At 26.1% G+C, this 15,680-nt stretch overlaps 2 protein-coding genes across 2 annotated transcripts; one reads left to right on the top strand and one right to left on the bottom strand.

Moving 5' to 3' along the window:
* Positions 1-300: 300 nt before the first annotated feature.
* On the bottom strand, positions 301-9,147 carry LOC107169356 (dyslexia-associated protein KIAA0319-like protein). The gene is made up of 17 exons (XM_089226538.1): positions 8,602-9,147; positions 8,399-8,520; positions 7,691-7,833; positions 7,013-7,262; positions 6,815-6,947; positions 6,552-6,743; positions 6,259-6,490; positions 5,434-5,662; positions 5,217-5,364; positions 5,015-5,126; positions 4,797-4,945; positions 4,388-4,578; positions 4,216-4,315; positions 3,823-4,140; positions 1,689-1,790; positions 849-1,013; positions 301-782 (listed from the first exon to the last, which is right to left on the bottom strand). The coding sequence occupies exons 1-17, from the start codon at positions 8,738-8,740 to the stop codon at positions 631-633; spliced, it is 2,877 nt and encodes a 958-aa protein (XP_089082664.1). The 5' UTR covers positions 8,741-9,147; the 3' UTR covers positions 301-630.
* Positions 9,148-11,777: 2,630 nt separating this feature from the next.
* LOC107169357 (eukaryotic translation initiation factor 1A, X-chromosomal-like) lies at positions 11,778-15,252 on the top strand. The gene is made up of 6 exons (XM_089227466.1): positions 11,778-12,004; positions 12,820-12,903; positions 13,648-13,751; positions 14,774-14,906; positions 14,974-15,080; positions 15,142-15,252. The coding sequence occupies exons 1-6, from the start codon at positions 11,989-11,991 to the stop codon at positions 15,145-15,147; spliced, it is 450 nt and encodes a 149-aa protein (XP_089083592.1). The 5' UTR covers positions 11,778-11,988; the 3' UTR covers positions 15,148-15,252.
* Positions 15,253-15,680: the final 428 nt, after the last annotated feature.

Raw genomic sequence — 15,680 nt, 5'->3', positions numbered from 1 at the left:
TGGTAATAATATATATTATTATAAAAATTTAAATTGGTTTTTAGTACATAATATAATAAAATAACTACAATAAATCAAAGCTTGTAACTAGGAATTTAATGGTATAAAATAAAATAATATTGTTTATTTTATAACAAAGTAATAATTTTGCCTAACTTTAAAATATCTCTCAACTATAATTTAGGTTATGAAATAAATTTCATAAATTATTTTTTTGTGTTCATAAATATTATACTTATAAATTACATAGTATGGTTACAAGCCCTGCTAGTAACAATAATAAAAATTAAATACACAATGTTCAATAGTTGAGAAAATTGGTTTACTTTTTGTCACAAATAAGTTTGCAATAAAACAAAACAAGCATGACTAGAAAATAATGGTATACATCAGAATATTCGATAAAGGTTCTGTTTAAAATATAATATTCAAATAATTTAAAGTAATATCAGAAATATGTGTGTAAAATATAATCAGTTCGTCAAATAAACAATTCATTTTCCACAAACTTGAAAAATAATTTAGTTTTTTCATAAAATAAACTATAAAGCTCTTATTTTAATGTATGAGAAGCTATGTTCTGAAGTTCTGTTATAAATAGTAAAAATTATAATAGCAATTTTCAGCATTTCAAGCATTAACTCCTCTCTTATTCTTCTTGTACCGAGATGCATTTAAAAATTTGTTTGACATACTGTTTTGGTTCAATTTGGCCTTCCTTACATCTAATAAAACGTCTGAATCTGAATCCGTGTCAGATAATTCTAAGTGCGACATTGAACCTATAAAAACAAAATACAACCAAATTTTGATAGTGAATAATGGTGATAATAAATCATAAGACTAACTTTTCATTGAGTGATTATCTTCATCGACTCCAACCAGTTTGTATTTTTTAATTTTTTGTTTGGTATTACAAATGCGATTGCAGAAGCAAGCAATACTCCAAAAACAAAAAACTGTAGTTACAAACATGGCCACTAATATGATGACCACGTATACAATACTCCATTCTATTAAAAAAAAAAAAATTGGAAAATAGTATACAAAAGTCACATAATAAATATTCTATAAATAATAATAACATTAATGATATCCTCTACCGCATTGATTATTATTTATATAATCCTTTTTAATTTATTATTATTATTATTTTTTTTTTTAGATACTTACAGTGGGTTTCAAATCAAATACAACTGCTAAGAGTTTTTGAAAACATTTCTTTTACATAATTTAAAGACATAAAAAAATATAGATTACTATTTTTTTAATTTTTACTTTTTTAAATGAAAAAAATATTAATTTTAGGCGAGTAGTTAATAATAAGATATTTAAATTTTAAATGAGTAGAGAAGTAGAAAAGACTACTTGAAACCCCTCAAAAACAATCACCTTGTGACTTGTAAATTGTATGTTTATATATTTAAAGATATAATTAATAAAAATTATAATTTACCATTCAAGTTAGACAGTATACTCGTGTAATTTAATACTACCTAAACATTATTTAAAATTAGAATAAAATCAAATAGGTATCATAGGGCTTAGAATTATTGAGTCACTTTTACATAAAAATAAAATAACTTACTAATTATTTAAAATGATATAATATTAAAATATTTTAAGAAAACATAACATTATTAAGAAAATAAAAAAAAAAAATAATAAAATTGTATGTTTAAGTTTACCACAATTGGATTCGCCGTCTCCAAATAAAGCTCTGTACAAATTGTGCATCCAAAATGCTTCACAAACACATATACGTGTTTCTTCTTCACAAATTCCGTGGCCTAAATAAAACATTATAAAAAAAAAAATATTATCTATAAAAAAAAATATTTCAAAATAAACTTAGAAATATTCTATATGTTTGGGCTGTGTGCATGTGCAACAGCAAAATGGGCAACTTAACCATATTTTATTTGTCAGTGCAATAATATTATGTAGTAGAGTATTTATAGGGAATCAAGGGTACATTATAGGTGTGCAATGGGGGTTTCTGGGTATATGCCATCTCTTGGAGATATCAAATTCATAGATTTAAGTTTAAACAATTTTTGATTACAGTCGTGAAATTAAAATAGTTCATAGTAGCTTAGTTCATAATTAAAATTTAATTATTTTTTATTTTTTATTAAAAAAATATTAAGGTAGAAACCATATGAAATAACTATTAATTAGATTTTATAATTATATTATTACGAGTCAATATTTCATGATCACCACAGATATAGGAATACAGGAATAAAAATCTCTAAATCAACTATTTAAAAAATTATATAATTATAATTTATAATAACATAATAAAATATTAGTTAGTTAATTAATAATAGAAAATGACGTATAGTAATGCATAAGTATATAAACATAATACATAGTAATTTATGCGTAATTATAGTAGTTATAGTCAGATTAGGTTCAGTCAGTTTGTTTTCTTATATTTGTTAAACACAGCTGTCAAAGTCTCCAATGCTTAATTTATCTTTACTTTATCTTGTAACTAACTCTTTCAAGTGAATGTTTACTGTTAGAATAGATTTTGTCATCTTTTTGTACGTTTAATTGGTTCACTTTAAACATCCAATGCTTAGAACATTTTTTTATCCGGTACGTGCTACATTTTCAAATTACATCATACAATTTTAAAGTTAATCATCTATACTCTATATTATCAATATAATAATTGTTATCAGGCATAGAACATAATATGAATATCATAATATGTCTAAATGTCATTAAAACCTTTTTTTTTTAATTAAAGTAACTTTGAAATACCTATATAATAATATATAATATTATTATTTTTATTATTATAATAATTATACTATATTTAAATAGTTGCTTTAGGGAGTTTTTTCCGATTACCCAGATATAGGAATCAGTAACTAATAAAATAAACTGTTATCTCATGGTAATATATATAATTTAAGATAAAACCCACCATTTTCGTGAAAATTATTATTCTGGCCTCTGTGCTTTGAATATTTTTCAACAATTATTAAAAATTAAAAAAAATTGAAAAATTATATTATCATTTTTTATCATTATTTATAATCTGGTCATATTTGTGTAATTTTTTATACTACAGTGAAACTTCTATTTAACGAATTATTTTTGAGAACCACGACCTTCATTGTTAATTAGACGTAAATTTCTTAAAGTGTATTATCGAAAAAGTATTTTGAACAAAGTACTATGGTATATCTTTTAAATTACATTCAAGGTTAAAAATTAAATTAAACAGTATTATGATTTTTTTAACATAATTCACTAATTATTTATTTTAAATTATAAAATTAAAAACTAAATTAAACTGAAATATGATATTTAAAGTTGTTTTTTATGTAACATATACAACATACATACATACATGCATACATACATAATTAAATTAAAAAAAAAAATAGGTAATTCTATTTAACGAATTCCTTCATATAACAATTTTTTTGGTAGCTTATTCAACTTCGTTATATGGAAGTTTCACTAAATTATTTTTTTGGGGGGACATCCCCAATGATAAAACAAATTTTTCAAATTAAAATATCTAAAAGAAAAAAATAAGTTAAGCATGTTAATTTTTATTTATTTATTTAGATTTGTATTTGTATTACTTATAAGTTATTTTTATTTAGAGTTATTGAGAAGTTATTTATTGTATTAAGCTAGATATATTTAAAAGTACCAGCATACTCTACAAAAAAAGTGTGCGCAAGTGTATGCAAAGGAGATATTCCACCAAATTTTTTTTTTTATTATTATTATTATTACACATATTAACTACACCATAACAATTAACAAACATTAAGTACTGTATGCACAAACCTGAACAATTATTTTGACAAACTGTAGTTTGAATATTATCAACGGATAGTTGCAAAAGTGATGAATCTTGTTTAAGTTTGGATTTTAACATAGAGACTACGTCTGGTCCTGGGAGTGTTTTATTTTTATTGTCAACAACAAAGAAATGTAACTGGGCCCTTTTTGAATTTTGTTCTTCTGTCCATTTTCTAACCTTTAACTGACTGCCAGTTGGCAATAACATTCCTAATTTTAATTTCACCTCATTTGCTTGATTTTGTGTTAAACGGCTTGCTTCAATATATAGTGTTAAGCATACAATGGACTTTGCAATAGGATCTGAAAATGAATGTAGACTAGTACCATATGTATAAATTTGTATGTGACCAATTCAATATTTGCAAACTATTATACCAGGCTTGATGTTAACTGAAACAATATCTTCACTAGAAGCTCCTTGGTCGTCAGTTACTTTTAAACGGAATACATATCTTCCTTCTACAATGTTTGTTACCTATTCAAAGAAAATTTTAGATTAACTTTAAGTTAAAACTAAATGAACATAAATTATATATAATATACACACAATTAAAACTGATGAATGGTCCGAATTTAAAATTATATTTCCAGCAGCTAATGAATTAGGTTCACGAATCCATTCCCATTTTACAATGGCCAAATCATCCCATGACAATGAGCCATTGAGAACAATAGCACTAACTGGCAATACAATTGTCTTATCTCCTCCAGCATTAGCTTTAGGTGGAGTATTTTTGTCTAAACAATTGATAGTTAGTTATGAGGTTATTAAAAAAATGAGTTATATGAATTAAAAATGTAATTAAATTAAATAATTATATAAAAAATTTACTGAAGATTCAATTATTAGGTAATAGAAGAATCGTGTTTAATAAAAAACATCATATTTTACATTTTAAATTTAAATACTTTAAAATACTCTCCTTGATAGTATTTCACTTAAAACATAATCTTACTTTGGTACACAGTTATTTTAACAATGTCTGAAGCATTATTTCCATTTCCATCAGTGACTGTTAAACCAATTACATAAACACCTTTAGTCAACTCAGTAACATTTGTTCTTGACTCATTGTCTTTATTAAAACGCACATTCGATGGACCACTGTAATAAATTTAAGTATTATATGGCTTAAATATATTTAAAAAAATTAATATAAGATTTTCTTTGTACCTAATTTGATGCCATTTCCATTTTTGTATTCCAATATCATCACTACTTTTTGAACCATCGAGTAATGCCCAAGTTTGAGGCAATGATAATGTTAGATTTTTACCAGCCACGGCTAATAAAATATGTTTTTATATAAATAATAACTATGTTTATTTATAGTTGTACATGTAAAATATACATATAAAAAAATGAATGAACATACCAACTGGAGGTTTATTGGTTGGTGGTTTGACAAAGACGTGTACTTCTGATGGACTTGATGTTTGATTTGCATTATCAGTCACCCTTAATACAAAGGTGTACAAACCCTCTTCTAAATTAGATAATCTGGGATATGGTGTACGTGTATCCTAAAAGATTTTTAAATGTAAATTAGACATTGTTAATATATAACATATCTTATTTTTATAGATAATCACTTGAATATCTACAGCTTTATTTTGATCTGACGAACTTTTTGTCCATTCCCATGCAACAATACCATGATCATCTGTGCTTAGACTTCCGTTTAAAGTAACATTTTTAACTGGTAAATAAACTACCATATCTTGACCAGCATTTGCCTCTGGTGGATAGTCAGGCACTCGCATAACAGTAATATTAGCTGTAGTTGAGTCGGTGGCATTCCATGCATCCATAACTGTCAATCTTTAATTAAACAAAAATATTTATATTAATTTATTACAGTAGTTCTTTACAAATAAAAATACTATAGATTGCTTGATACAGATACCTACTATTTAATATACTGATAAATAATAATATTAGTTATTAAGGTTAATTTAAAAAATCAGTATTCACCAACTTATAAATATTCTAATTTAAGTTTTCCTTGTATAATATGAACCTCAAATAAAAATAAACAAGTCACAATAACTCAACATTTTAGGGAAATCATTTGACTTTATTAATTTTAACGCTAAATTATAGGTCAATTTGAAAGCATTAGTAGATTAAAATAACTCTGAGCAAAGCTCGTTTGAAATAATATTTTCTGAGATTTGTTCAACATTATCCATGTAAGTGGTGGGTATATTCGGATTCGTTGAATTCATTAGGATTTCATACCCACCCCAATACATGTTACTTTCTAGGAGATTTTTCTCACACATAAGACTACTGAAAAATCAAAAAAATCACCTTTTCTAATAATTACTATCAAATTATTTTCAATCTTTAAGATCTGTAAAACCAATACATTGATTTATACATTAGAATCTAAAATAAATAATAAAATTCTTTACTTGAATGTGTAGTTTCCAGGAATTTGTAGATCATTCAACTGTAAAGTTGGAGTATCAGGGGGTAAATGAGGTCTATATCCTAATTGACCTTTTTGTAACTCCCACCTCCAATGCACAATACCAGTATCATCAAGACTACTTGAACCATCAAGCACTGCTACTGTATTAGGCAACTTTACTACCAACGACGATGGTAATATCACAGCTTTTGGTGGTGTATTAATTCTTTGCGCTTTACAAAATATAATTTTAATACAATATACTAATAAAATATATTTGTAATTTAGACTTACGTAGTAATACTGTGACATTGGCTTGTGTTTCTCCAAAAGCACCTGTACCGGTAACAGTTACCTTGAACGTATATAGACCTTCAACTAAGTGAGAAAGTTTCAATGTGCTTCCATTCTGATCATTCATTGATACAGTTTGCCCAGATCCCTGAGTTTTTGAAATAAGTGACCATTCATATTGATAACTATGACCTAAATCATTATTGAATTAAAATTAAAATTTGTAACCAGTAACAGACTAATAGTAAACAAGTTTTATATGCCTGTGTCATCCGCTGGTACAGTATAAGCAGAAAGTGTAGCTTCGTTTTCCGGGAGTCGTACAGTTTTAGACAAAACTGAAACAACTAAATGTTTGATTTCGGGTGGTTTTAGTGATTCAATTTCAACCGGTACCTAAAAAATGTTGACATTATCAAAATAAATATTTCAATAAAAATGTAATAGTTGTTTTTATTTACTTTTTTTAAACTGTCAAATTGTTGTTGTTGTTCTGGTATAACATTGTTTATATCATCAACATCATAACCAGATGTGTTTGATCCTAATCCCAAATTACCAGTATTTGAATAACAGAATTTCTTAGTTTCGTCTAATTGGTAACCCTCAGAACAAACACAAACACCAATTTGAGCGTCACATAGTTCATTATCTGTGCAATCATTGTTCACTTCGCATATTTTTTCTAAGGGGTATACAACTCTAGCGTCTCTAATATTATATTTAAATAGACATATATTATTAAACATACAGAATTGGTAACTATACTGGATGATTCTTTTATCATCAAATAATCAAATGTATTAACATTTTTCAATTTTAAACCTTTAATTGATTACCTAGTTGCTAATAGAAGGTAAATTTGTATGCAAAATATATCTAAAGATTTTTTTTAACATAGAAGAACATATTTTAATGTTGATAGAATATTATATTATAAATAATATAAAACATTCATATAAACCCATATTTTTCCATACTTTTAAGAGAATATTAGCATTATATTTTATTGTTTAGTCATGTAGTGATGTGATACAGGAATATCACACAAAATGTATGTCTACAGCTCAATATCTTTCAAAATATTAAATGTTTGTTGATAAAAGAATCACCTTGCAAAAAGTCAAATTGATATTTACTCAGGCTCTGAGAAACTGTTTTCTTCCAATATAACTGTCCAATCCTTAACAGGTAATTTTGGAGCTACTAAAATCATTTTGAAATTCAATACATTTTCTTTAGTATAAATTGGTAGACAGTCATCATTTGTTTTGCATGACAGCTAATAGAAAAAATAAAAATATTAACAATGGGAATGGATTTTTGAAACAAATGTTACTGACTACTGAGTTGACTAAAAATGTTTATATAATATAATAAATTAGCTTAACTGGCGCTGATGGAAATAGAAAAACACTAGACATTTAGATAATGATGTTGGAAAGTCTAAAATCCACGGATAAAAACTTTCTAACTGATAGTATGAGTTATTTTATTTACAATAACAAATACAAGTACCTGTAGATCTAAAACCATTTTCACTACATTACATATTAAACTTACTAATAATCATTTAAATAACAGTATAGCAATGTATAATAATTGTAACGTTTAATCTAAAACACTATCAAAGAGAATGTTTATCAATCTATCACTATTTTTATTATTTGTCTATGTACTTATTATTGTTCTACCTAATAGTGATGTATAATATATTTAATTTAACTAAATCATATTATTATCGAGACAAAATGATATAGCAATAAAATATTTGAACGATAATTTTTTATAATGAACTAGTTTATTCACCAGTATATAAAGTCATAATAAGTAAATGTAGTGGGTACCGTATAACAATCATTTTTGTTCATGAAAACCACATTACAACCATCAGATTCACAGCATTTCATGATACATCCATTTAATGTGACATTTGAAATTTTTTCATAACTACCAGCTTCTTCTTTACCTGAAAAATCATTGTTTTAAACTCTTACACTAGCCCACTTCATACGAAATTTCAGTCATTCAATAAAATCATAATATCTACCCATCGGCCTGTAACCAAGGAACACCCAAGGATTGATTTTTGGACACAAATCATGGCGATCATTCACACTTGCATAATGACCACGGCAATATACAAACATGAAAAGAATACCAATTAAAATACTCCGCGAAGACTTCATTTTGAATGGTGATTGTTAGACCTTGAAACAATATGGAACTAGTTCCTTACTGAATTACAGGAATACATAGGGTTTTTTTTGCAACGTTAACATTACAACACTAAAAAATTATGTAGAACGAGACATAAAAATTTAGATCTACCGCCTTAAACACGTCATATTTTTATGTATCGGAAAATAACGTTCTCATAAATCGCAAAATTAAAAAGTACTTCACTACCTAGTGTGCGACGCGTCTAACGAGTGACTGACAACTATCGAACGTCGAATGTCGATCGAGGTCAGAGGACCATGAGCCTGACTGTCTAAGCCGGACGGTAAATTAGCATTTTTAAATATAATAAAACATATTAATATAAAAACAATAATTATTATAATTATAGTTCTGGTTACCACAGATAATAAAGAATTTTTATCTTTAGCAGTAAAGTTGTAGTGATTACTCCGGATTTCAATTTGTCGAACACTGATAACGTTAATGATAAAACGTCGTGGTCGGTGGGCGATTATCGGCGTTTCTATTATATTATTAATTCCGTGATTAACTAACTATTAGTTAAACATGGTTAATTCTATATACAGAGTGAGAGTGATACACCACAGAGCATCTACAAAACACGCCCTCATTTTCCAAAAATAATGAATTTATAGAAATTCTAATTTTGGAATTAAGAATACATTTAAAGTCTAAAAAAACTTTATTGTAAAAACAGTTATAAGCAAAAGTGTAGAGAAGATAAGAACCATAAGAACTTAAATTTTGATTTCCATATTTCAACATTAAAAACTCTGCTTAATAATATTCGAAAAAGATGGCTGTTCTTATAAAAAATTATTTCACAAGAATACTCCTTAAATTAATTTAAAAAATCTAGGTATTTGTATATCTACATAGATATGGGATAAAATGGTATAAAATGTATATATAACATTAAGCATCTAGGTTTATAAAAAATAATTCCAAAAATCAAAATTCAGATAGGTAGTTACATTACTAATAGGTAAAAGGGGTGAGTGAGCCATAACTATGCTCAGTGAATCGCTCTGTATAGGTACTACCAAGATTAGAATAAAAAGAAAAACATGGACTTAAATCTTAATGTTAAGTACAAGTACAATACTACAATATACATAAGTACGCAAGTATGTTATACTATACCTATAAGCCATTGACATTCAAAGAATAATTATTAAAATGGAATAAACAATTATAGCTGTTGAATGTTGAAAAAGGTTACTGGTTATTATCATAAAATATAGAAAAGTAGGCATTATAAAATATTATTTCTTATAAACGTATGATAAAGTTCAAGTACATTAAAGTACAATGGCGTATTTGAATTAGTGCATGGAGGGGGGGGCACTAAAATTATTATACATAAGCCTAAACTATTTATTTTACAATGAATTGTTTTTATTTTTGTGTCTGATGCCACTTTTGAAGCAGAAATTATGATAAATATTTAATTTCTAAGAGATTTCTGGTAGCATATTGAATTTTGATTATACTTTATTTTCATATATAAAAACTAATAATTATTCAAGTCATAGGAGGGATCGCCGCCCATCAGTAGACTACCAAAAAGTCCGAGGTAAAAAAGTCCTAGGAAAAAAATTCCGAATAAAAAAGTCCGTGTTTAAAAAGTCCATGATTAAAAAGTCCGGACTTTTTTTCCGCGATTCCCTCCCCTATCACCCCCCCCCCCTTAAATATGCCACTGTGGCACTGTCAAAGTATCATACGACGTGATGCTGTGGGTGATCATCGTGATTTAATAGTTCACAAACGCACAATCTATAAAATATAAAAATATGTAGAGAATAAATAATAATAATATAATACTTAATTACTTTAATTCATATTCGCCATCGTAAAATATTGCGTAGGTATGGGATGTACGATAACCCACAATATATATTATTGTAGAATATTGGCATGCATAATATATTAAACGTTTATGCTTATATAATATTATCACCGTGCATTATTTTTTATTTTTATATTATTAAGTTAAATACCAAGAATGACTCAAGTGCTACAGAATAATAAACATGAAATAATCATTATAATATCCTACTTTTATAATAGACATTAGTTATTATCGCCAAGTACGACTATACTTACACAGTTACACATAGTATATTAATATGGTAATTCACGTTTATTATACACTACCTATATTAGTACTGGCGTTTTGAGTGTTTTAGTATTGGTATAAATGTATAATAGTATTCTACAGGCAGAGCCATTCCGTGGTGGTGGCCGGAGATGACTCTTCCCCTACAGATTTTCACTGTTTAAATTAGTCAGAAAAATCATAATATCCAAGGAATGTATTACCAAGTATTATGTAATATTTGTTGAATTAAAATTAATTTTAATTACAATTCCGTAATATAAAATACAGGAATATGTAAAATAATTTAATATTTATAAATATATTTTTGTAGTTGGTAATTTTTTTATTTTCTTGGTAAAATGTCCGACATTGTGAAGTGTCAAACAAAAAAAATAATGAAAACTAGTTTTCAACAAAATTTGATTTTGGATTTGGCGTAGGTAACTAAAAAGAAAACCGTATAAACATGACATTTTCACCGGATGCTTAGATTTGTATTTTCTGTACACCTTACAATAATCAAAATATTTAGACTCTTTTAACTTTTAAGCATAAGAGTAAATCGAAAATATCGAATTTTAACGGTTTTTTTTAAATTATTGAAAATCAAAATTTTTTTATCTTCCAGCCATTTAAAAATTTTACCTGTGACTCGTGAGGTAATTTTTAGTTCAACCGTTGTTAATAAACAATATATATATAGTATATTAATAATATCTTTAATCGTGATTATATTATAAATATATTATATTATTATAATATATAAACCCCAAAATAATATAATATGTATTATATTCGATATTATAAAGTAATTTTTAATCAAGAGATGGCGTTGTTTTTTGTCAATTTTTCTTATCAAATTGAATCGATACTACTGGACGATAGGGTAATTTAGTAAACTAACCTTACTCTATGGCGCTGGACTGATGGTTTATGTCTTTATGATAACACGTTCTTTTCAGTAGTTTTCACCATTCTGTTTTCTGTTTCAGTCTTTCGGGAGTTGGGACGATTTCTATTATTTGGAAACGCGTTGTAAATTTAATTAATTACACGAAGTAGTTAAGCATTAACCTGAAGTGAACTAGTGACTTTGTAACCGTAAGTAGGTATTTAAATCAATTCAAGATGCCTAAAAACAAAGGTAAGAAAATCTTTCAGAAAACCAATATTTTGTAGCAATTTGCATGCCTCTGGATTTATTGGACTTTAAAACATCATAACAAACACTTAAATTCTTCATTATTAGGATTCATATAAACACTAAATATAAAAATTGTCAAAAAAGCACGATAAAAACTTATGACACAAATGTTTTATATTATTGCTCAATTCTTATAGATACTTAAAAATATGATACAAATTTCATCTTTAAAAAAATTAAAAACTAGGCTTATTGAGTTTTTGAAATTATTTTAAATACCTTTTATGCTTCTTATAAAATTTGGCTAGTTAGTAGTTAAGTAAGCAAATATGAGTCCCGATGTTAAGTACTTAGAAATATGATACAAAGGTAAAAAATTATTTTTAGTTGTAGCTTTACCATGAACAAAAACAAATAAAAACCTGAAATTAACCTAAGTTCCTAGCTGTGTGTCAGTTGAATGTGATGTGTCATCATATAACATAATGAAGCAAAGATATGTAGAAAAGCAAAAATAATTTGAAAAACCGAAAATTAGCATTTTTTTTTTAATCGTTAAAAAAGATAAAAATAATACTTAAATTTCATAATTATATGTGTAGTAACATGTCAAAGGTAAAAAGGGGTACACTTTACTAGATTTTCTGTCAAACCATTAAAATAAGCAAATGCTATTAGACCTGGCCATAGCAATTGGAAATAATCATTTGCTTTGTTTCATCAGGTCCACATATATAATTTATCATGTAATATAATATTTTTAATCAATTTGATTCTCTATACTAAATACTTATTGTTTTTGCTTAAATCATTAGGAAAAGGAGGTAAAAATCGTAGGCGAGGTAAGAACGAAAATGAAACAGAAAAGCGTGAATTGGTATTCAAAGAAGATGGGCAAGGTAATAATTTTATTTAATAAATAATACAGTACATAAGTATTGATGATATGGATTATTTGTCAAATGGTTTATGAATAAATGGGTATAAAAATGTTTATAAAAGTTTAAGTTACTATGATGTGTATATTTTTTTGTCCAAGCATACAAAATATATGCATTATTTTCACAGTTTTATACTTTTATCTATGAAGCATCTACTAATGTATTTTCTATCTAACAAAACATTGTTTTTATAAACACTTAATATTAAAGTATAAATGAATATCTTTTATTTTTAAGGAACAAATGCACTTTACCGGCCTCCTTATGGTTTTCAAATTTTTTTTTTTAACAACTTGTTTATTCTGCTTGTGATAATAAAAAAATTGTTTTTCAGAAGCTGCTATTTTAAAATAGCTTTTTTAAATTTGTGGTTGAATGGTACCTATATAGTTACATATTGGTGCATTTTACACACGTCGCATAACACTGCTGTGAACTGTGATAGTGATAACTACTGATAAGCATTCAAAATGTCCCAAAAGGCAAAAAGTATAACCAGTAGTCGCTTCCTGTGCCTACTAGCCTCAGTCTCACTTATTCAGTGTATTTTATTTATTCTCAATGCAGTAAAGTTAGGTAGTAAAATTAACTATTAACAGAGTAAAGATGTTAGGTATATTATTTTGAATTATTTAATTTAGGTAGCTCTCAATTGTTTATTATTCGTGATGAATACAGTACCTATATTTTTTTTATATTTAGAATATGCTCAAGTTACCAAAATGTTGGGAAATGGACGTCTAGAAGCTATGTGTTTTGATGGTGTTAAACGACTTTGCCATATTCGAGGAAAACTTAGAAAAAAGGTGCTCAATTTTAATAAATATGGTAAATATATATCAAATAAAAAAGTCCCTCACAAACGCCAAGAGTCCTTTAAACACATTGACTGTGTTCCAACACCATTTGGTGTCCTTAGAGTTCTTAATTATGTATATATAATATATATCCTAATTTATTTAATCATTAGTTTTCATGAAATACTTGTAAGTTGTAGAGGGCTTTTCCTCCATATTCATCATTAGGCAGTATTGCAGTATGCCATATAAAGAATCTTATTAATTTATAATTTACCTTTGGTTGGTAGTTGATAAAAAAAAAATTGGCTACGTGCCTGATACAAAATGACTAATTTACATTTAGTAGAACTAATTTTATGTTATTAGCTTTAATATTATAGACAACTGATCTAAGATCAAACTAAAAGAAAAGAGGTAATTGTTTTTTTACAATAGTTGAATTTTTAAGTGAGTTATGAGCATGTTAATATTTTACATACCTACTCATAAATTGCTTAAAAATTCAAATGCCATAGAAAAAAATAAATAGAGGAAACACAAATAATATTCATTTATTCAAGTTTGATGATAAGTAAATTAATTTTAATATTTAATCTATCAACACAAAATTGCTCTTTCCAAAGGAAAATGTTTGTTCTACGTTTGTCAGATAAAACATGTGGGTAATCTGCTTAACAAAAAAACAACACAAAATTTTCCATCAGGTTAAATTTAAATGTTAACGAACATGTATTTAATTGTGTATTATGTTAAAAAATATTTGAAAGGTCCTGAAGAACTAGATCCTCAAATAGTAATTTTGATATAAGTCACTTATATTAATATATACTATAACTTATATCTATTGTTTTTTATAAATTTTTATTTACTACCATAAGTATTCAATAAAAAATGCTTTCTCTAACTTTGTAAATGTAAAATTTATTTTGTTTGTATTATTTTGTTTTATAATATTATTATTATTTCTATTATTAATTGATTGATTAAATTGAGTATAGTTATTTTATTTTATATATTTTTAATTTTAGGTATGGATCAATCAAGCTGATATAGTATTAATAGGTTTACGAGAATATCAAGATACAAAAGCTGATGTAATCTTAAAGTATACGCCCGATGAAGCTCGTAACTTAAAAACATACGGAGAATTTCCAGAAACTGGTAAATATTATTCCATTGATTTAATCAAACATTTTTGGACATCAAATAAAATATGCATCATTTTTAGTTCGCATCAATGATACAGTCACATTTGTTGACGATGGATTGGATGAGGATATTGAATTTGGAGATGATATTAGTGAAGATGAAGAAGCAGACAATGCTGTTGATAATGTAAAATCAAAATATTTAGTAATTTTGTTGAATATTATAATTTTAATATTTAATTTTTCAGATTTAAATTTATTTCAACAAGTATCCAAGCTGTATGGTGATATAATATTTGCATGAAACCAAATAAAATCCTCAAAAATATTGAAATAAATATATACATAAATAATCATAACTATTGAATTTGTTTTTTTTCTTCTGATATAATTTCTCCACAATGTGGTTGAAATTTGAAATTTTATTGATTTAACTTAACTATACTCTATTCGTCTATTCAGTTTAATAAAGTCTAGTTTCATGTAAATCGAATAAAGTTCTAAGTTAGATGACTTGATCCCCTTAATGTCAAGTCGTTTATAATCGTTTGATAGTCGTTTCCAGCTACTAACAGTTGAAAAATTGAGTTAATATATGCAAATTCCAATAATGGAGATTAATAATCTGTTTTGTATGTGAACTCTGACGATACAAATTTAATAAATAAGATGATACATATGCATTTTATCATAATATGTTAAATAAATTATGATAAAATATTTTGGATTACTAGATTATAAGTTTATATATTTAATTAATATCTCATAATTTGTATACAGTGAGCAA

Source organism: Diuraphis noxia, unplaced genomic scaffold (assembly GCF_037042655.1).
Source record: "Diuraphis noxia isolate RWA-SAM2 unplaced genomic scaffold, SU_Dnox_SAM2 contig0004, whole genome shotgun sequence".
Lineage (NCBI taxonomy): Eukaryota > Metazoa > Arthropoda > Insecta > Hemiptera > Aphididae > Diuraphis > Diuraphis noxia.
Note: the sequence above shows the minus strand (reverse complement) of the source record. Positions and strands in the feature narration are given on the sequence as shown.

Bases quoted from the DNA above. Each gene is read 5' to 3' on its own strand.
- LOC107169356 (XM_089226538.1), bottom strand. From the start codon at position 8,740: ATGAAGTCTTCGCGGAGTATTTTAATTGGTATTCTTTTCATGTTTGTA. The intron at 4,579-4,796 runs GTAAGATTATGT...TCAATTGTTTAG, and splicing joins TAAAATAACTGTGTACCAAA to ACAAAAATACTCCACCTAAA. The intron at 1,791-3,822 runs GTTTGTGCATAC...TGTTTTATTTAG, and splicing joins TTGTCAAAATAATTGTTCAG to GCCACGGAATTTGTGAAGAA.
- LOC107169357 (XM_089227466.1), top strand. The intron at 12,904-13,647 runs GTAATAATTTTA...TTTTATATTTAG, and splicing joins ATTCAAAGAAGATGGGCAAG to AATATGCTCAAGTTACCAAA. The intron at 13,752-14,773 runs GTGCTCAATTTT...TTTTAATTTTAG, and splicing joins GAGGAAAACTTAGAAAAAAG to GTATGGATCAATCAAGCTGA.